Source organism: Primulina tabacum, chromosome 10 (assembly GCF_025594145.1).
Source record: "Primulina tabacum isolate GXHZ01 chromosome 10, ASM2559414v2, whole genome shotgun sequence".
Taxonomy (NCBI): Eukaryota; Viridiplantae; Streptophyta; class Magnoliopsida; order Lamiales; family Gesneriaceae; genus Primulina; species Primulina tabacum.
In genome coordinates, this window is record NC_134559.1 from 11,987,342 (window position 1) to 12,007,764 (window position 20,423).

Below are 20,423 nucleotides of genomic sequence, written 5' to 3' on the forward strand. Positions count from 1 at the left end.
CTTCAATTGTTCTACTCTTTGCTGGTATATGGGATGTTTTAAGGAGCATGGTGCCCCCCTGAGTAATGTATTGATCCCTGAGTTCATAATTGGTAGATCCTCCAATCCCAGCATCTTTATACATCCCTAACTGTATGCTGGGATTAGTTACAGGATAGACCGGGTTCATAACTTGCTTTCCATGATAGTGACTTTGATTATTTATCCATAAATGGTCATCCTTTTGTTGTGAAGAGTATTATGCTTCTCCTCTGTGATGGGTTGATTATTCGTGAACAACTTCAAGCGGAGATTTTCGCTAGCTTGAGAAATCCTTGAAGGTTGTCCCTGTTGCTTCTCAGGTCCAGGCATGGTGGATTGGCTAGTATACAATGATTCAGCCAACTCCTTAATACAAACCACCGCAATAGTCATAATGTTAGCCAGTTCCTCGAACTTCTTGCTAATGTTAGTATCAACAAGTGTTTTTGGCCCTTTTTTCTTCTTTAACTTTTCCATTTGTGTATAGATCTCCCACTAGATTCATCTTGATCCTCAGTCTCATGGAGTTCCTCCCTTGGGCCTTGGTTCTTGACGGCATGGTCTGTGTGCCAAAACTATTTACACGGAAAAGTTTGTGCGGGCATGCTAAAAACGTGAAATTTGACTTTCAGAGACAATCAAATTGAATCCCGAATCAGCCGTTAGTTTTGATTCCCTCGGTTAGGCGCCAAAACTAGGAAATTGATTTAAGAAATTGGAGGGGAAAATTCATAAATGGCAACAAACCTCTCTTTAAATTACAAATTTACATATCCGGAATTTCAAGAAATACAAGTCCAGTAACACAAACGGCTGATTCAAGTAATTCAAAGAAATCCACCTTCTCACAAATGGAGAAGCTCAACCTCTGAGCCTAAAGTAATGCATGGCTTCCGTTTGCATTTGGTGGATAATAGAAGCGATCACCAAATGGATTTGGATTCCCCATCTGTGGTATTTGTTGCTGATAATATTGACTCGCATATGGATTATACGGGACCATCATCATATGCTGTTGTTGATGATGATGAAATATCATATGCTGCTGTTGATGATGATGATGCTGCTGCTGATGATGAAACATCGTCTGCTGATCATGCAAGTTTCTCGTTGGGACAACATTGTTCGACATGGCAAACGGGTCGTGCAGACCGAATGGATTTTGTGGTGAAATTTCGTACCCTTGGCCCGTGCTGTATCCTGCACTATGCATCTGTATTTGTCTCCGGGAAGCTTCATCTTCGTACAGGCTATCGAGTAAGAGCTTGTTGAATCCTCCGGCCTGGTGAAAATTGGTTTCAAATGTCATGACTTGGATGTGGTAGTATAAATTATCGGATGGAGTTCATACTTTTGGATATGAAAACAAACCATTTTAGTTTCCTGAGCTGGGGTTTGATTTGTGCTGCTTGGTGCTGTAACTAGAGCCAATTCCCACCCAGAATTCTTCCCGAGGTTGGCCAATGAATTATTAGTTGAGTCGCCTGCAAAAACGACTAATCAACTGCTAAATCTCCGTAAAATTTAAATTCAAAACATTCAGATGCAGCAGAGAAAAATGACCTTGCTGAACAATGGCAAGGGCTAATGCATTGCTTTGGTCAAATACAGCCTTCGGTTTCTCCTCATTTAATCCCTGTGGACGATATTGCTTCCCACAGTTATTTCTCTTAGTATCCTTGATATGAGAACATAGAAGAGGAAAATTACCAGAAGATCAACAGGTTCTTCAACTGATGTTTTCGGCTGGATTTCTTTTTCTTTAATGGGATCAAGTTTCTCTGGTGTTTCAATCTTGTTTTCCTTGTTTACAACTTGTTCATTGGCCTCTCTCTGAGCCAGGTTTTCGGGTTTTTTATGCACTTCTTCTGTTTTTTGTTGCTCCTGTAAACGTCAAGAAAACGAGATGTTACCTCACATCCTGAACCGAACACCCTAGGACAAGTGGAGTGATTTCTTACCAGCTGTTTATTTGACAGTACAGAACCTGTCTGAGATGCTTCCTTTACATAATCCTCCATTGTTGCAAGAAATGACGGTGGAGGCTGTGGACTTCGCAAGATCAAATTCAATAATCCACAGAAAGAATAAAGATTATAGACTTGGAGAATACGAAGGAAATGAACCTGTGTCAACGTTGGAAACTGAAAGGTCCGGGCAAGATCCAATGTTCTGCAGAACCCATAAAAATCGGCTAGAAGTTCTGCCTACACGAATAATAAATATCGACTCAATTGCATATCAAAAACACATTAACCCTTTCAAGATTTTTGTCAAATATATACCTGTTTTCCAGCTCTTTTGTAAATATCAAGAGCCCTCACTGCATCTCGTTTAGGCATTTCAAAAAACTGCAAAATATTTATATTCTGTCACTAAACCAGAGTTTTGATCCAGTAACATTATCTTTTAAGCGTTGTTTGGGACCATACCGTCTCGAGAAGATTTATGATTCCATCATTGATTGCTCGATAAATTTTAAAGCTCTCTTTCAAAACCAGCGCAAGGGCGTATTGGATGAGAAAGTTGTAGCTGGCTGCTCGTTCCGGCTGAAATTTTTTTAACAGATTAGATATCAAATCTATAGAAAACCAAATAAAACAATGCTAAATAGTCATCAACTTGTCATTTGAATCAATCCGGGGAAGTATTAAAGGTTACCTGACAACCAACAAGTCGATACAGAAGCTGTTGCAATGCTGGTAGCTTCCTCAACAGATCTTCAGCACTCAAGATCTGTGTTTTGTTATTTGCTTAATGTAATGAAAAGCACAGGATATTAAGGATCGAAATTGAAAAAGTTTACAACTTGTCACCACACCTTGGATTCTCCAACTGATGATTTTGGTACTTTATCTGATTCAATATCATAGTTTAAGGTTTGAAAGCATTCCAGTCTTTCTTCAAGAAAGAGGCCATATGTTCGGATCCAGGCCGAGCAATCCCAAGCTGAATTAGAACAACAAATGTTTTACGGTACAATGAATCGATGATACTATTCGGGAAGGCTTGTTTTTCGTGAAGTGACACTGTCAAGAAATGAATATTTACCTAGAGCACTGGAGCCATCTCTGAAACTGGAAACTTGAAACAAAGGTCCACCTTTTGAGTAGCTCAATACTTCTTCTCTGAAGCTAGGATCCGCCTCTCGTAACGTCCGGTGAAAAACGATCAAAGTTTTTATGGCCACCTGAAATTTACTCGGTTGTTATCATCATGTGAATAAAATCAACATGCAAAATACAAATAAAATATCAGAATTATATGCTTAAATATTTTCATAAATTGTCTTTTGTTTCATTTCTTGAGAACTTTATTGAATGGTAGGAAAAAAATAAGCATACAGATACAACGTTAAACTAACAATTCATATGAAAATTAAGTTCTTTGTTGGGTATATTATAGACACGAAATCAAAAGACAAAATAAGGCAGAAAAACTAGATGAAAGGGTAGTCTTACAATCCAGTTACGCGTTTTCGACAATCTTTTCGAAAGTGCATGAATGCAATAGGCAACATCTGCTCTTGGACGCGATACAGATACTGCTGCAAAGATCTCTGAAAAAAATTAACAAGTAATCAATCAGAAATCCCATTTTTTCCACAAAAAAATAGAAGAGATTTTCAAATTAGTAAAAAAGGGAAAAAAGACATAATATAATCTCAAAACCAAAGGGATTTTTATATGAATCTTGTATTAATCTGCATGTTATCAAACCAAATATAGAACCTAAAATAAATGGTGCTGCACTCACTTCTAATATATCGTTCCTTCGGAGGACGTTCAACGTGATTCGTGGCTTTGACAATCGCAATATCCAAATCCTTGACATATAAAGGATCAAGAAACCCGATGAATCCAAACACATAAACTTGATCCATGCATTGTTTGTGGATACAAAAATGTTCGCCTATACGAAACATACCTTGAAATCACTATTGACCTTGGCAAGGCCGACTTTCGTGGAGTCCTTGAGCGCCCCATAAGCTTTTCGAAAGCTTTCCATCTATGTAAATGCAGCAAATGAACATCAACTGTCGATCGAATCCGCGATGATCAACAGAAGAAGAGGAGAGATCAAGAGAGAGGAGAGATGGCTCGATTTGTTCTTCCTCCTTTCTCTAAACCATGTTATATTTTCGAATAAAACATTAGCAAAAAACCAAGAGGTCCTTTGTTTCTTTCTTTCTCTATTTTTGTAATTTGTAATGCATATCGTTTGTTAGTTATTGGAGGTTTGCATGCCAATTTGCGCAAGTGAAGTGACGAAATAGCCTCCAGAGCTAACGGTAACTTAGGAAAAATGCAGGGGTAAATTAGTCATTGCGTTGGGTGGGGGTGTGTTGTGCAATATGTAGTTCTTGCAAGATTGGAGAAGTCTGGTCAAATTTGTACAAGTTCAGATTCATTAGCTTGCAATAAGCTGAGGAAGGTGACAATTGCATGGTAATCTATATTCCACACACTAAATATAGTTAAAACCATATTTTCTTCCCAACCCCCACATTTTCTTAAACCTTGATGTTTACCAAAAATTTTTTAACGACGAATTTGTGACATTTTCTTAAACTTCGATGTTACAAACATTTTCGAGTTATTGTTACCAAAAACTTTTAGCGATGTAACTTTTTCGAGTTATTGTTACCAAAAACTTTTAGCGACGAATTTGCAACATTTTCTTAAACTTTGAACATTGTTACCAACATTTTCGAGTTTTCGCCAAGGTTTTTTTGTTGCCAAAAACTTGTTAGCGACGATTTTGTTCCCCGCAAAATTTTGTTGATCATAGGTGGAATCAGTGATGTAGTATGAAGTAATATATATATTTAAAAATACTATTAAATTTTGATTCTTTCATCCTTTTTTCCTCTCTTTTTGTAATGTGATACCAATTCCCTAGCATACAAAACAAAAGCATAGATTGTTTTTATGAAAAATAATCAAAAAATTGTTTTTGTTTCATTGGCTCTCTTTAAATTTGAGATGTCGATCTAATTTAATTTTTATACAGATTTCTTGGTAAACTATACCATAAATTTACTTATACATTATATTTAAAATTATTAATGTATCACCACAATTTTTTTATAACTTGCGTAAAACTTCATAACTATATCCAACCACTTAATTTATACAAATGTTACAAATCTCGAATTTACTTTTCACCCATCAAATTAATTTTATGAGAAATTATATAAGAATTTCGTTGTAAAATACAAATTTCCAATTAGCCATGCATTCCAAGCATACGCACGAATGAGCCATGACATCCATATAAACAAATAAAACAAAAAAACAGATTTTTGTAATAATATTTAAAGCAGATATATTACACGTTTAAATAATCACATAGGCACACATCAGTTAACAAGCATAATCCTTGTAGAAAAATACATGGAAGGTTTTGACAATGGGAAAGAGAAATATATTTGGAAGTGTGAAGTTAGAGATCTCATTCGAATTTGAACACAGAACGCCGCAACAAGAAAAAAGATCTAACGCAGAACTGCATTCAGTGATCACTACAAAACTTTCATGCATTTATTGGAGTAATCTTCTGAACTCGATATTGTTCGAAATCGGGTATAATAGCATATTGAACTGGAAGTACCTTCAGCGACAGCGTCTTCATACGTCCAACAGCAGCCTACGAGGATCCTCCACGACGTCTTTGATTCTTCTCAAAAAGAACACTGCCTCTCTCCCATCAATAAGCCGGTGATCGTATGTCAGCGCAATGTACATCATTGGTCTTGGTACGATGTTACCTCCGACAACCATGGGACGGTTCACTATTGAGTGCATTCCGAGGATTGCGGACTGCGATTTCAAAACAAATATGGTTTGGTTAATCATAAAAGTGTCGAGAGAAACAAACCATCCAGTAAACCAAAGAGACAAGTGGTATAGCAATTGGTTTTCCGTGACATAGGTGTTGGATTCAAGTCCCACTACTTGGTAAGCGTGACATAAAAATAATAATAATCAATTGATGACTCAAGTGACCCAACCAGTTAGCCCAGTGGAGGTCGCTGTTCAAATGTTTGACTGTCACAGTAGATGCTCGCTGGGTTATATTTTTTTCCACAAAACAAAACCAAACTGAGTTATATTTTTTTCCAACAAACCAAAACAGGATCTTGAATTAGGAACAAACCTGAGGAGGATTGATGATGGGAGTACTTAAAAGGCTTCCATAGACGCCGCCATTGGAAATTGTAAATGTGCCCCCAGCCATTTCATCTATTGAGATGGTGCCGTCATTGGCTCTCTTTGCAAGAGTGTTAATTGCCTTCTCGACTTCAGCGAAATCCATTCTTTCAGCATTGCGGAGAACTGGAACCACAAGACCCTATGGAGATCTAAAGTTAGTTAATTAGCCAAGAATATTTTTATTTTAGATGGGTAACAGTAAATAGATGCAGTGATGAGTTATGTTGCTGCCGAGGAAACTAGCTATACTCGGTTTTGTCTTTGATCATGCAGATGGATTGACTGGATATGTCTTACATATTAGATCTTGTTTTCTAAAAACTTGTATACTCTGCATCTCTTCTGAAATCTGAATTTACCCTCTGGTGACCTAGCCCAACTTCAGAAGGCGAGAAACCATATATGAACTATTTCATTTAGTGAAGTATTCAATTTAAATGAATCATTTCTTCTTATGCCGTGTTGACAATAGCGAAAACAAAATTCTAAAATCTTGCCTTTGGGGTACCAACAGCAATACTGATATCAACATAGTCTCTATAAATGATATCATCGCCATCAATAACGGCATTCACTATTGGCTGCTTCTGTAAGGCACTGATAGCTGCCTGAAACCCATAGAGACCGAAGTTATTAAAAGTACGTATAGTGAAACTTGAACGACACAACATGATATCAACATACTTTCACAAATCCTGACATTAGTCCCAGCTTCACTCCATGTTTCTCAAGAAAAGTGTCTTTGTAATCGGAACGAAGTTTCATCAAATTAGTCCTGTTACAAGCAAATAAATGTAAAATGTCATTATTTGATCACCCAGTTTAAAAGAACATGCAAACTCCTCACTGGCTGTCAAGTAACAGAGCAAGTTCCTTACTAATTGATAGTATAAAAGGATTAAAACTCGAGACACGTTAATGGCATTTGATGAAATAACAGGTAAGATTTTTCCCAAACGTAGTTCAGGAACATAAGATCAAATTGAAGTCAGATAAATTAGATTGCATTAAATGTTTTAACTGTTTAGCTGAACAATAGAGGGTTGTAGTGACAATGGAAGTTAAGATATCAACAAGCATTTAGAAACTCCAAACCCAATCAAGGAAATTCACATGCCTGGATAAATTAAATAAGCAAAAGAAACAGATACTTTAGGACTGTCTCCATCCAATCCCACATAAAAAAAAGTAAAACACACACAAACGCTCCACACACTTCCCTCCGTCCAAGAACCAACCATAACCAAAAATAATTGTGGGAAAATTTATTCTGTAAAATATACTATATTCGGTAGTTTTAGATCGTACGATTGCCCAGTTGGAATACTCCATCCCCAGCAAAGTGAATTATTTCAAACACGACTAGCCTATTGATATAGAAATCTCGACTGTGGGATGCATTCCAATTGGCTCTTTAACCGAGAAGTTTACAAAACCATAACATAGAGCAAATAAACGAAAACCATAACAGCACATAAATTACATGTCAACTTCGTTGAATGTCGTCAACAATGCAAATGTGTTCTGGGAATCTTTCAATCGTGTGGCAACCCGTTTTCTTAGCCTTGTCATAGGAACCTGTCATTAGAGAGGATTCAAGAGTCATACTCTCAAACATATAATAAGAATAGGATGATAAAACTCTTAAAGAGCACCAGTATCTTTCAGTTAGAAAATTGAAACTCACTCGTCTTTCCCTTTCTTTAGGGGGGAGCTGAAGTTCCGTCGCTGAGGCTTTGGAAGGTGGTGGAGAACTTCCTTTAGGCTTTTCTAATACAGGCTTTGTCTCCACTTTAGGCTTTGGGTCCTCTTTGGGCTTTGGGTCCTCCTTTTTATCTTTAGCAGGAGATGGTGGTGGAGCAGCTTTGTCAGATGGCTTGTCATCAGATGGTGCTACATGTGTTGCACCTTCACCAGATTTCGATATAATTGCGACCTTGGTGCCAGGTTCCACAGTATCTCCTTCCTTAGCTGTGAGCTATAGAAATATGAAGAAAAAGAAATTAAACAACAGTATCATATCCAGGGAAATAATGAACTACCAGTCCAAAGTCAAAGAAGTTATACCTTTTGGATCACACCTGCTTCAGGACTATTGACATCCATAGTGACCTAGGATGGCAAATAATTGAAGAGAAAACTGTCAGTCACACGGTACTATGAAAGCTTCCAACGTCAAAAAGATATTTCAATTAGATGCTGCAAATAAAAGCGCATAAATTTGCACCACATTCCTTTTTTTTGCTAGCGGGTAAATGATGATGATTATTTATACTTTCAAGAATGGTTTTAACAGAAGCTGCTGGCAGCAAAAGTAGGAAAATGTTTCTCGTTACAAGTACCTTATCAGTTTCAATCTGAGCAATGGGCTCATCAACCTCTACTCTGTCCCCAGGTTCTGGACAAAACACCATGCAGCAATGGATTTGACCATCATATCATATATTCTCAAGTGAAAAAGAAACTTGCCACACAGGAAGAGACATACTTTTTAAGAATTTTGCTAACGTGCCATCAGTTATCGATTCACCCATGTGAGGGACAACAGCATCAACAAGATCGCCTCCTGTTCAAGTATAGACAAGAGAACAGTTTAAAAGCAAGATGGAAATAGAATATAATAGCTTTCCTGCACATAGATACATTCATCCAAATTCATTAGGGAGTGGCTGTATCCCACTTAGGGGTTCCAAAATTATAGTACTCGCATTTCACCAGATATCATGAGAATAAAAACCACGACTTCAGGAAGCATAGTTATTCTATGTCAGCACAAATGCAGCTACACTTACCATTAGCATTCATCCTAGCATTATGCAAATTAGATTTAAAGTGAGTACGTTATTGACAACATCATATGTTGCTTTCAGAATTTTACATAAGACATTAGATATGATATGCAAACATTGTCCTGCTTTTGCATTTATTTTTAGCTAACAACCATAGTTGTCAAGGGAGCAAGGCGTACCGAGATGCACAAAGATCATGGAGCCTGAGGCGAGGAGCGAGCTTTACCGAAACCAGGCATACATTTTTAAATGTTTCAAAAAATATATTTATGTTAGAATAAATATATTAAAATATAAAATAATTAAGCCACAATGTCACAAAAAACAAAAATAATTAATAAGTTCATAATAATTAGTAACATGATAAAAATTATTCAATTATCCAAATAAAGTTCATCTTCTTCCATCGAATCATCAGAGCCCCTAGAACTTTTGGACTTGTATTCTTCTTGGACTTCATAATTTTCTTGATCAACATCGATTTCTTCTCTCTTCATCCAAAAGATGTGAAATCGGTCTTCTCCTAGTAGTTTTGGATGTAGATGTCATCACCTCATTCTTCTGTTCAGTGCTCTCTTCTTCTGATTTCAGCGATGGAGTGTTGGGTTGCTAGGGTTTAGGCATTTTGTTTTTAAAAAGTAATTAAAAAAAATCACTGAGGCGCGCTTAACCAAGGCTAGTCCAAGCGAGCGTCTAGGCTCACTTGCCGAGAGACACTCGCCTTTGACAACTATGCTAATAATTGAACCTGAGGACAAGAAAATGCAAGTAGTCCTTTAAATATCATATAAATATAGTCCTCTAACTATCATAAAAATGTAATAACCATAGTTGTCAAAGGCGAGCACCTCCAGGCCAGGACCCTGCGCCTGGGATGACCTAGGCGCAGCGATTCACTAAGGCGAGCCCATATGCTCGGCTAGACTAGCCTTGAAAGTTCCATCAAGCGCGCTTTAGTGATTTTTTTTAATTACTTGTTTAAAATAAAAAAATCCAAACCCAAACCCTAGCAACCCAACACTCTGACGCTGAAGCAGAAGAAGAGAGCGTTGAAACAGAAGAACGAGGGAGAGTATCTACATCTAAAACAACCAGAAATAGATCGTTTTCACATTTTTTGGATGAAGAAGAAGAAGAAGATGTTGATAAAGAAAATTATGAAGACCAAGAAGAATACAAGTCCGAAAATTCTAGAGACTCTAATGATTCAACGGAAGAAGATGAACTTGATTTGGATAATTGAAGAATTTTAATCATGTTATTATTTATTATGAACTTATTAATTATTTTTTGTTTCGAGTTAAGTCAAAATGTCACTGGAAACAAAAAATACATTTTTTAAAAAATTTAAAAATGTGCGTCTTGCTTCGGTAAGGCACGCGTGCCTCGCGTTGCACCTCAGACTCCATGGCTCTTGTACACCTTGGTGCGCATTGCGCTTTTGACAACTATGGAAAAACCACAGGACACATCCCCACAATATTAGCTATTCAATGTCAGCAATCTTTTTTGTACCTACTAATCAAAGAAAAACTGTTAAATACTCTAAAAACTCTAAACACCAATTCATTCATTTCCCACTCATGTCTTGGAGAGTGACCATCTAAAAGCCATAACAAAATCTAAATCAAATTTTGCTAATCTTCTATCTCTAGTATTAGTTCAAGATGCTATGACACAATAAGTCCAAATAACTAAAATAGGTTATTCCTCATCATTCCAATTCTTTTTATTTCTTTTGCTACATTAATTTGATGAAACTTTTACATTCACAAAGTTAAATTCAATCCCAATAATAGTAACATTAAATACAAAGACTACATTTAAGCAGTTCATGGGAATATTATCAAGGTTGCCCAACCTAACAAGTTTTACCAATTCTGCAAGGAAAAAGGTACGCAGGAGAAGAGAGACTGGTGTTCAAGAGAATTTTATATCACCGTTTGAACAGAATGGTCTGCTCCAGATTTGCATGGTTACAAGTTGCTGAAGACTGCTTACAGCTTCCCTGCAAAGTATACAAAGTATAAATTTATCAGCTAAGAATTTTTTCGACCAATTGCTTATCTTTCTCCAGTATTTTCCAACCCAAATAGATGAGAAGTGTAGAACCCGTAAATCAGACTACGAATAAGTCATGCATAATTTCTAGTATTTAAATTAAAATGATTTTTATTGCATGAGTATTTAAATTTCTTTCTTTAAATTTAATTATTTTATTCAGTAGTTTATTGGTTATCCTTTCAGTTAATTAAGTGAGGCCGGACTGGAGTTGGAGTTTTGAGATAAAATTTAATATTAAGAAAACATTCTTAGAATTTATTTAAGATAAATAATAAGTCAATTTAATGTAAAAGAATGTTTGAGAAATTATTTAATAATTTGAGATAAGTAGTAAATAAAGTTCAATAATTAATTTCTCAATTCACTAAAATATTTAATGGGTACATAAAACACTAAAGATTTAAAATACATTATTTAAGCAATATTTCCCCTCCACTTAATAGCATAATTTCGGCCACCTCATAGGTGATTTAATATTTCTTTGGCAACTCACCACCTTTGACTCTTTCCTTATTATTTCTTGGTATGTTAACCCTTTCACTTTTAATCACCATTAATTAATAATCAATCAATATCTTAGCCTTGTTTGACTAGGAGGAATCAGTCATCATATCACCCCTCAATCCCACCTAATGACACCTCATTCCTTATCTAGCTAACAACTAGGATAGAAAGTTAGGAGCTTGCCATTTTGTATCCCATTTAATTAGTAAACTCCCCTCACTCCTAGCCATTCTCTCCCCACCATTATCACCGAAATTCAGAGCTTAATCAGAGCAAAAATCGTGAGACTCCTAGCAAGAAACAAGAGGGAAAAATCGAGTAGGAAAGAAGAACACTCCGTCTCCGCCGCACCACGTCGTCGTTTCGTTTGTTTTTCGTTCAAAACAAACCAAGTCATGTTTATATTTTTCCTTCCACTCTTCAATCAAACCATAATATGAATTTAAACCTTTCATGATCAAGATTTTATGAGGTAAAAACCGAAATATTTGACAGCACATTTTTGAAACATGTACAGAAAGTTTGTCTTCCTTGTGCTCCTCACGGCTTGGCTTCTTTTGATGGTTTCAGGTGGTTGGCTCGAGTCCAAGCTTTCCAGGCTGCATCTAGGATTGATATAGGGTGTGTTAGGAAGGGATTTGACCATTGGTTAAAGAGTCTTCTTCCCCCAGCAACTCAAATGGGCAGCAACTCGTCCATAAGGCATTTTGAGTCTCGGGTTGATTTTTGGTCTAAGGCAAGTGTTCTGATTGTGGCTGCCCTAATGGTTGTAGCCATGGTTAGAACCCCCCTAGACATGTCTAGGACGTGACCAAGATGCCCTTTCATGGCTTGGTTCACGTCCCAATCGGTTTTTAAAAATAAACAAGAACAGCCCCCTTCGATCCCTTTCATTTTCTGCATGAGTTGGTGTTCGGTTATTAGGTTGGTATGGATCTTGGTTGGCTTCTGGCCCTTAGCCACGGTCCATACCATACCCCTTGATGTCTAGATCATACCATGGTCAATCAAATGGCCGCTGGAATGGTCCATGACAGCAAACAAAGCAACTCGCCCCACGCGCGCAGGTTCGCCTCTCGGGTGGAAGTTCGGGTGATCCATGGTGTTGCTTGGATTGTGGCTGGCCTAGGGCCCTTAGCCATGGTTCAAGCCAACCCTTAGGATGTTGGGAAGAGGTTCTGGTCGGTGGTTCAAGCCCCAATGGCCATTAGCCTCGCAAACAACGCAAAGAAACGCAAGCGCCGCTGCTGTATTTTTGTGACAGCAAGTTGTGCTTTGGTTCAGAGGTGTGTTTCGAGTTCTTGGTTGGCTTTTAGCCTATGGCCTTGGACTGGACAGTACCCCATTGAGTTAGGAAGGTCATGTTTTTGGCCGTTCGTGATTTGGTCAGGTTTAGAGGTCGTACGAGAATTTACGGTGCAATTTGCCAAAGTGACTCTCGAAAGAGCGTTTCATGTTTTTGGCCTCCATTCACCAAATTTCGAAGTACTGAAATGTTAGGAGCATTATTTCATCATTTTAAGTGTATTTTAATCATGACTAAACGATGGTTCGGGTTGGCACGGAGTCATGATTAAATACCAAGTCATTGGGCGTAATTGTCTTGTTTTTTTTGGAGTCAATTACAAAGTTTGAGCAAGTAAATCATTTGCATCTTTTTCATGTTAGATTTAAGTCGCAGCGAGCCTGGAAACGATCCAACCCATTCGGTAAAATTAATACAGGATATTTAATTATGTTATTTAATTATATTACGTGCAAAAATATAAAATATTCATTTTTGAGATTTATGCGATATTGCTTGTGGTCACTTCATTATCATGGGATTATTACTTCACCCGGTGGTCACTTACCGGTTCAGTTCAGCTCATTTATAGGTACGGATATCCAGTCCAAGGGCTGTGATGATCTCTACCGCCCAGTATATTGTGGTTTAGTCTGATCAGGCGATCCAGTTCAGTTCAGTTCAGTTCAGTTCAGGGGCCACTTGCGTAGGACATAATCTCAACAAAAAATTTATGACATGTTATTTTATTACAGGGCTCGATGGAGCAAACATTTTACTTACGACTTTCAGTTCAGTTATGCACGTATTATAATTACGCATGACATGATATTTTTACGTTACGCCAGACTCATGATATTTTTACCATGCATGCAATTTTATTATTATTACTTGTTATTTACGATATATGCATGTTGATTCTTTAAACTCACTAGACTTGATTGTTGTAGGTATTGATGAGGTCGGGACCGAGGGCGGGGACCAGTGAGTCATCTTGGGCCGGTAGTAGTAGGAACCCAAGGACCTCATTTTCAGCAATTACTATTTTATTTCAAACTCAGTTTTTATCTGTTGCTGAATTATTTTAAATTGTTATTTTGCAAACAATAATTATTTCCGCTGTGTTATTTTGAACATTAAACTCTATTTATCAGTTTATTTTACGAATGAGGCATATTACTTATTTTAAAAGAAAATTTTAAATTTTTCCGCAAATTTTCAAGTACGAATTTCGGGCCTCTACAAGAAGAATTGTTATTAGTTCTCATGACAGAAGAAAGTACAGAGTAGCAATAATGTCATTTGGAAATCCGTGCTCCATGACCACCAGATACCCAACTATGGTAGGTTCAGATGATATCTATTACTATATATTAAACTTGAGCACCCTAGAATGATCGTTTAGTATGTTTGGTGAACCAAATTTCAGAATTCCATAAATGTACCTACCACATCTGCCATTTTCGCACGAAAATACCCTTCCTCGTCCCATAAAAAATGGGGATAAACTACCTCCCTCATCCCACAAATTTCCTCTAACCCCAAATAACTACCCCTTTCCCCGATTTTCATGGAAACCTCCGTCGAAAATTGTTTTAAAGAAGTTGTCAATACGAGATAATGAATTATGCACTACATTACATAATTATCCGGTTGATTCAAAATATTTTGGAGGTAATGAAGATTTCATTTTTACTTTTTTCACTGAATTAGGTATTCTGTGAATTATGCAGTCAAATGGACGGTTTTGATTCTATTTCCTTTTCAAATTTTGGTATTTTGTGAACTAATGCATTTACTTGATGATTACAATTTTATCTTCATTTTGGAATCCAGGTATTCTGTAATTTAGTTTCAAATATTGAAGGTTAGCTTTTTCATTTTATCTTATGTATTTTGCAGTCAAAGAATTTCCAACAACAAAAAACCTCTATTCTTCAGTGTAAATTTAGGCAAGAAATTGTATTTAGATTTTCTGTTATCTTCAGTCTAAAAAATTCATATTTATGTGGCAATTTTTCATGGTTTTTAGTTTGGTTTTGTTAGAAAAGTGAGAATTTACTAGACTTGGGGTTTTACGATACGGATCTGGCATTTGTTAATTTGCAATTTGTGCATAGGTACAAGTAACAATATGAAGTCCTTTCTGCTTTCGGATGGATATTTTTCGACTTCTTAAATTTTGTAATATTTTTATTTGTTTGTATACGAGTTACGACATTAATCATGCTATCCAATTTAACAAACAATTGGATTACTATCATGTGTGACAATTTTAATATTTCTTAAGTAAATGTGGTGGTTCCATATTTTCCTACTAATGATTCATTGTGAATGCCTGTTACCTAAACAGGGAAACAACCATGGAAAAATACTCGAAAAACATTGATGTAGATCACTAACCTTTTCGGAATCAAATTAATTATGCGTCCTGTGACGAAACAGAAATGGATAGAAATCATCAAACTAGATCAGAGGCCATGTAAATAATAGTTTGAACTACACATGCACGTACCAGCCAAAGGGAGGCAAGAATAACTCTGAACATGGCCAACACCCCTTTCGTAACGTATGATCTATTCACACGCTCATAACAAAAGCGAATATTGATTGAACAGCCAAAATCAATCTGATTAGTTCCATCGAAATTATAATAGAGCATAACTCAACCATCCATATCACTCCAATATACTATATTGTTGTAGTAGCATATGATTATCATTCACAAAACATCATCTCATATAGCTCCCACGAATGGAAGAGCAATACAAAGGAAATACTGTTAGGCTTGATCCTGATTTAACGAATCAAAAAGTATATATTATATAATATGAAAGATTAACTCAAAATGAATACCTAAGTGAGTCCACAACAAATAAAATCTAATATCGCATCCCATCAGCATCGCTTACACAAACTAATTCAAAACATGAAAAGAGAATTTCAGCATCACCATTTCACACCCTCGTCAAGTCATCCACACTTCTATATCAATACATAAACCAGTGAAATTACCTCCTCCGATAAGGCGGAGCAAGTTCTTGATGTAGAAACAGCAGGACTAATTTTACCCAACGAAACCCCAAAAGCCTGCCCCAAAAGCAACTGAAACGTGTTACAACAAGACACACACGTATAAAAAAAATCCACTCACACCAAAAAAAAAAGAGGAAAGTCACCTTAGTAGACGAGGCACCGGACGCGGCCTTCCGCCTTAAAACACCCAACATCATATACCACCTGAAAACCCCTTAAATAATCAAAACCCACAACGAAACAGTCAGAAAAAAATGCAAAACAAGCAGATCAAAACAAAGTACATGGAAAATGCGTAACAGATCTCGGAAGCGACGCTTACCAAAAATGAAAAAAGCGGAGTCGGAGGCTTGACTGACTATCAGAAATAGGGTTTCGAGAAATGTGATGGGGAAGCTAGAAGAAAAGTCTGAATTGAGGGGAAGAAGTTTGGAAAAGGAATAGTCCCGTCCCAACTACCAAATATGTACGAGATCTGGGAAATTTAGGGAAAAAGGAGTACATTGTTACGTATTTTAAAAAAAGATATATAAGTTAATTTATTTAAATATCTTTCTATTTTAAACGTAAATACACCATTAAATTTTATTATATATATATTTATTTTAAACACGTATTTCATTTTCATCAGTCATCTATTATATTCTATCAGTCGACTCAACCCTAGATCCTCTCTGTCGACCTCCTTTTCATTTCCCTTCCGGCTAAAATTCTCAATATAAATCGACGCAATGGCTAATAATAATCTAGTAATGCTAACGTTTATTTCGATTTATTACTTTTTTTCGTTCGTCGATCGATTGGTTGAGGAAGAAAATTTCGATCACGCTTTGGTCGGCATAAGCTTGGGTTGACCAAAAAACAATGGTCCACCCACGCTCCCAAGCTTGGGTAGACCCGATGTTATTGGGTCGACCGAAGCTTGGGTCAACCAAAAAACAGAAGCTTGGGTCGACCCACGCTGTTGACCCAACATTGGGTCGACCATGTTTGTCTTTGTGATTGTTTTAAGCAGTCTTTTTGGTAATTTTTTTAGGTATGACAGAGATTTTAATGTTTCTAGTCAAATTATCTGGTATTTAATGAGTAATCAGATAGTTGATCGTTAATGAGTAATTTAACGAGGAAAGAACAACCCATACCCTGAAAGACCATGGTATATAAAACTATATGATGAATTCAGAGCCAAGATTAAACAGTAAGTTCTCTTATCTCTGATAATTTAGCTTTACAGATGACTAATAATTTAATAACTTCAGTGTCCTTTTTATTTGTACAGTGAGGATTCAGGAACATTTGTCTTTGCTACTACTGTATATGCCTTATCGAGGGACAGTGAGCACATAGTATTAAATTTAGATGATAGACTTGTATCTGAGTTCAGATATTTTTTAGCCTGTAATATGTTTGATAAGCATTAGACATTGTATTGATCTTTATAATTATTGGACATTGTATTGATCTTTTAATTTAGATTTAACGTTTTATGGTCGAATTCTGTTGTTGGTCAGTTTTTGGGTCGACCCTGACACTGCTTGATTTTGGGTCGACTCTGTTTATTTTTTATCGACCCTTCACTACAAGAAAAAATCAAATCAACAATGCACATACGACAACGATTTTTACTAAAACCGTTGTTATATGCTTTTTAACAACGGTTTTAGTGAAAACCGTTGCGGTTCTATGAACCATTGTCTTTGAGCGTGTTTTTTTGGACAATCGACAACGGTTTTCTAAAACCGTTGTCGATTAGCGTGTTTTTTTGGACAAATAACAACGATTTGGAAAAACCGTTGCAATATTTAGCGACGGTTTTGCTGGCACCGTTGCTAAAATTAGCGACGGTTGTAAGTAAAACCGTCGTAAATTTAAAAATGCAACTGATAGGACTCGTTTTTACGTGTTTTTAGTGTTGGTTTTGAGTCGCGTTCATGCATCATATTAGTTTGTTTTAGTTGAATTTTGCATTTTTTTTAGCATTATTGAGCATTTGACTAATCTCGTGTATTCTGTGGTTATTTTGTAGGAATTGAACCATAAAGTGGGAGAAACTTTGGCATAATATCGAAGAGGTCTCGCTAGGGCGGTCAAAAGTGACTGTCCCAGCGAGCATTGTGGTCTGGCCGAGGATTATTTTGCGCAAGTGTCTCGCTAGGGCGGTCAAAAGTGACCGCCCCAGCGAAACCAGGGACATGCTCGAGGAAGCTTATTCGAGGACCTCTCGCTAGGGCGGTCAAAATATACCGCCCTAGCGAGAAGCGAGATTGAGAAAGATTTGTTTCCAAATTTTGAGGGACTCTATCCTACACCAAGACCTAACACACGAGATCAGCCGTTTTTGACACACTTTATCAGACTTTTCATCATTTTTCTTGGGGAGGAGGCTAGGAGCAAAGGAGATTTCGAAGACCTCGAAATTTCCACGCGTTGTGGCCTTCATCCATCGTCATCTTTAGTATTTTCATTATTCAGTATTTTATTTCTTACATTGATTGTTGGTTTTTATCATGAATTTCAGTAGCTAAACTCTAGATTTGTTGGGATTTGAGGGGATCCTACCCCGTACTCGGTGTTTAACATTATTTCTCGACGTTTTTATTAGTGATTTGTTTATGCTATTGTTATTTCTTGTTTCAATCGAAGCCTAGCTAACTTCCTTTGATTATTTCATGTTGTTGATGAGTTCGATAGAATAGTTAACAATACGATCAAATAGTATAAACCACGGATTTACAATTTTAGTAGATATACGGAATTGGGTACGTGTCGATAGTGATAGTTCACCCGAATGAAAGCTAGTGGATTCCATAGAATGTAATGCAATCTTGAACTGTTAAATATTTGAGGACACTTGAGTACTGCATGTTTTTGATTAGTATTAATATAGCTCGACAGAGTATATTAATTAGTCTAGGGAATTCCGTCGAACGCACGAGTAAAAGTCGAGTGTGATTATTTAAACACGAGTGGTAGGTGAACTGCTAATTCCCAACAAATTAATTTCTCATTTGATTTAATCCAAATTAATCATTGCGGTCTTGAGTACATTTTCTTTGCATTTTAATTATTTTAGTTGTTTAATTTACATTAGTTTAATCATCAACTCATTTTATCGTTTCTAAAGAAACTTTACTTGAAAATAAAAATAGTGTTACGCAGTCCTTGTGGAACGATACTCGTATTCACTTACGTTTATTATAACTTGACTATCGTGCACTTGCGATATTTAAATCGAGCTTTCATTTATAAAATAAATTTTGGGATTATTCACTGTGCAAGTTTTGCTCGATCAAGTTTTTGGCGCCGTTGCCGGGGACTGTTGATTCACAATTTTTTATTTTTCATTTAAATTCTTTAGTATTATTTATTTTATTGTTATTTGATACTCTCATTGTGTTGCAGATTTTTCTTGTGGTGCATGCGAAGATCACTCGAGTTTAAGCTTGAGCCTTTTGACCGCGAGATCGAACGCACAGCTAGACGTCGACTACAGCAGCAAAGAGCGAAGGAAAGAATGGAAGGCGATCAACAAAGAGAGGAGCCAAGGCGTATACCGATGTTGGATTATGCACAGCCGTCTCTTGATGGAGCACGTCCAAGCATCGTAAGACCAGTCATCCGAGCTAATCAGTTTGAGATCAAGCCAGCTATCATTCAGATGATTCAGAACACTGTCCAATTTGGGGGAAGTGCACTTGACGGCCCTAATTCTCATATAGCTGACTTTCTTGAAATTTGTGATACTTTTAAGTTTAATGGCGTGTCTGATGACGCTATTCGTTTGCGTTTATTTCCATTTTCACTGAGAGATAAAGCTAAGTCGTGGTTAAACTGTTTGCCTGTAGGGTCTATTACTACATGAGAAGATATGGCAAAAGCGTTCCTGATCAAGTACTTTCCTCCGTCGAAGACTATGAAGCTTAGAGCCGACATTACTACTTTTGCTCAATATGAGCAAGAGTCACTTTACGAGGCATGGGAGCGCTACAAGGACTTGTTGAGGAGATGTCCACACCATGAGCTGCCTCTTGGGTTAGTTGTTCAAACTTTCTACTACGGTCTACTTACTCCTAACCGTACTATGATAGATGCTGCTGCCTGTGGTAACTTACTGAGAAAGACGGCGGAGGAAGGATATGAGTTATTGGAGGAGATGGCTGCTAGTAGCTATCATCCTCAATCTGATAGGCAGAGACGAGGTGCTGGAGTTAATCAAGTTAATGATTTGTCGGCGGTTTCAGCACAGTTAGAGGCTTTGAATAGAAAGATTGATGGGATGAGCATGAGTGGGTCGGCTATGCGTCTGCAAGAAATTTTCTGTGATAAGTGTGGGGGTGAGCATGATGTGCAGGATTGCCAAGATGGCAATCCATTCTATGTGCCTGAGGGAGCACCGGTAAAACAAGTGGGATTCCAGAACCGTCCTAGAAATGACCCTTACTCGAACACATATAATCCGGGATGGAGGAATCACCCAAACTTTTCATGGGGAGGTCAAAACAACCAACA

The 20,423-nt window shown here is 37.0% G+C and overlaps 2 protein-coding genes and 1 non-coding gene across 5 annotated transcripts; all 3 read right to left on the minus strand.

The window, feature by feature from the left end:
• Nucleotides 1-681: 681 nt before the first annotated feature.
• Nucleotides 682-4,233, minus strand: LOC142505399 (putative clathrin assembly protein At5g57200). The gene is made up of 14 exons (XM_075618374.1): nt 3,949-4,233; nt 3,778-3,847; nt 3,483-3,580; nt 3,073-3,211; nt 2,843-2,970; nt 2,683-2,757; nt 2,454-2,570; nt 2,307-2,372; nt 2,148-2,228; nt 1,983-2,066; nt 1,732-1,905; nt 1,585-1,657; nt 1,393-1,505; nt 682-1,303 (listed from the first exon to the last, which is right to left on the minus strand). Exons 1-14 carry the CDS (start codon nt 4,027-4,029, stop codon nt 896-898), a joined length of 1,707 nt encoding a protein of 568 aa, XP_075474489.1. The 5' UTR covers nt 4,030-4,233; the 3' UTR covers nt 682-895.
• Nucleotides 4,234-5,528: 1,295 nt separating this feature from the next.
• On the minus strand, nt 5,529-16,388 carry LOC142505132 (dihydrolipoyllysine-residue succinyltransferase component of 2-oxoglutarate dehydrogenase complex 1, mitochondrial-like). Of its 3 annotated transcripts, none has more exons than XM_075617974.1 (15): nt 16,237-16,388; nt 16,058-16,128; nt 15,894-15,968; nt 15,394-15,454; nt 15,282-15,309; nt 10,966-11,033; nt 8,725-8,802; nt 8,579-8,634; nt 8,304-8,348; nt 7,924-8,214; nt 7,720-7,814; nt 6,921-7,011; nt 6,734-6,844; nt 6,181-6,375; nt 5,529-5,843 (listed from the first exon to the last, which is right to left on the minus strand). In XM_075617974.1, exons 2-15 carry the CDS (start codon nt 16,109-16,111, stop codon nt 5,652-5,654), a joined length of 1,440 nt encoding a protein of 479 aa, XP_075474089.1. In that variant the 5' UTR covers nt 16,112-16,128; nt 16,237-16,388; the 3' UTR covers nt 5,529-5,651. The 3 variants fall into 3 exon arrangements, with proteins under 3 accessions (XP_075474089.1, XP_075474087.1, XP_075474088.1); XM_075617972.1 differs by having other exon boundaries at nt 10,963-11,033; XM_075617973.1 differs by having other exon boundaries at nt 10,963-11,033; nt 16,058-16,129; nt 16,345-16,372.
• A 3,442-nt stretch (nt 16,389-19,830) lies between these two features.
• On the minus strand, nt 19,831-19,937 carry LOC142513014 (small nucleolar RNA R71). The gene has a single exon (XR_012808983.1). It is a non-coding gene; the product is annotated as a small nucleolar RNA R71 (small nucleolar RNA).
• Between the last annotated feature and the right edge of the window lie 486 nt (nt 19,938-20,423).

What these genes read in the sequence shown, in the direction of transcription:
- LOC142505399 (XM_075618374.1), bottom strand. Translation starts at nt 4,029, where the DNA reads ATGGAAAGCTTTCGAAAAGCTTATGGGGCGCTCAAGGACTCCACGAAA. An exon ending in GAAGGAACGATATATTAGAA is followed by an intron (nt 3,581 to 3,777) that starts GTGAGTGCAGCA and finishes AATTTTTTTCAG; the next exon opens with AGATCTTTGCAGCAGTATCT. An exon ending in CATCAGTTGGAGAATCCAAG is followed by an intron (nt 2,758 to 2,842) that starts GTGTGGTGACAA and finishes AACAAAACACAG; the next exon opens with ATCTTGAGTGCTGAAGATCT.
- LOC142505132 (XM_075617972.1), bottom strand. Translation starts at nt 16,111, where the DNA reads ATGATGTTGGGTGTTTTAAGGCGGAAGGCCGCGTCCGGTGCCTCGTCT. An exon ending in CCGGTGCCTCGTCTACTAAG is followed by an intron (nt 15,969 to 16,057) that starts GTGACTTTCCTC and finishes CTTTTGGGGCAG; the next exon opens with GCTTTTGGGGTTTCGTTGGG. An exon ending in GTTAGCAAAATTCTTAAAAA is followed by an intron (nt 8,635 to 8,724) that starts GTATGTCTCTTC and finishes TGTTTTGTCCAG; the next exon opens with AACCTGGGGACAGAGTAGAG.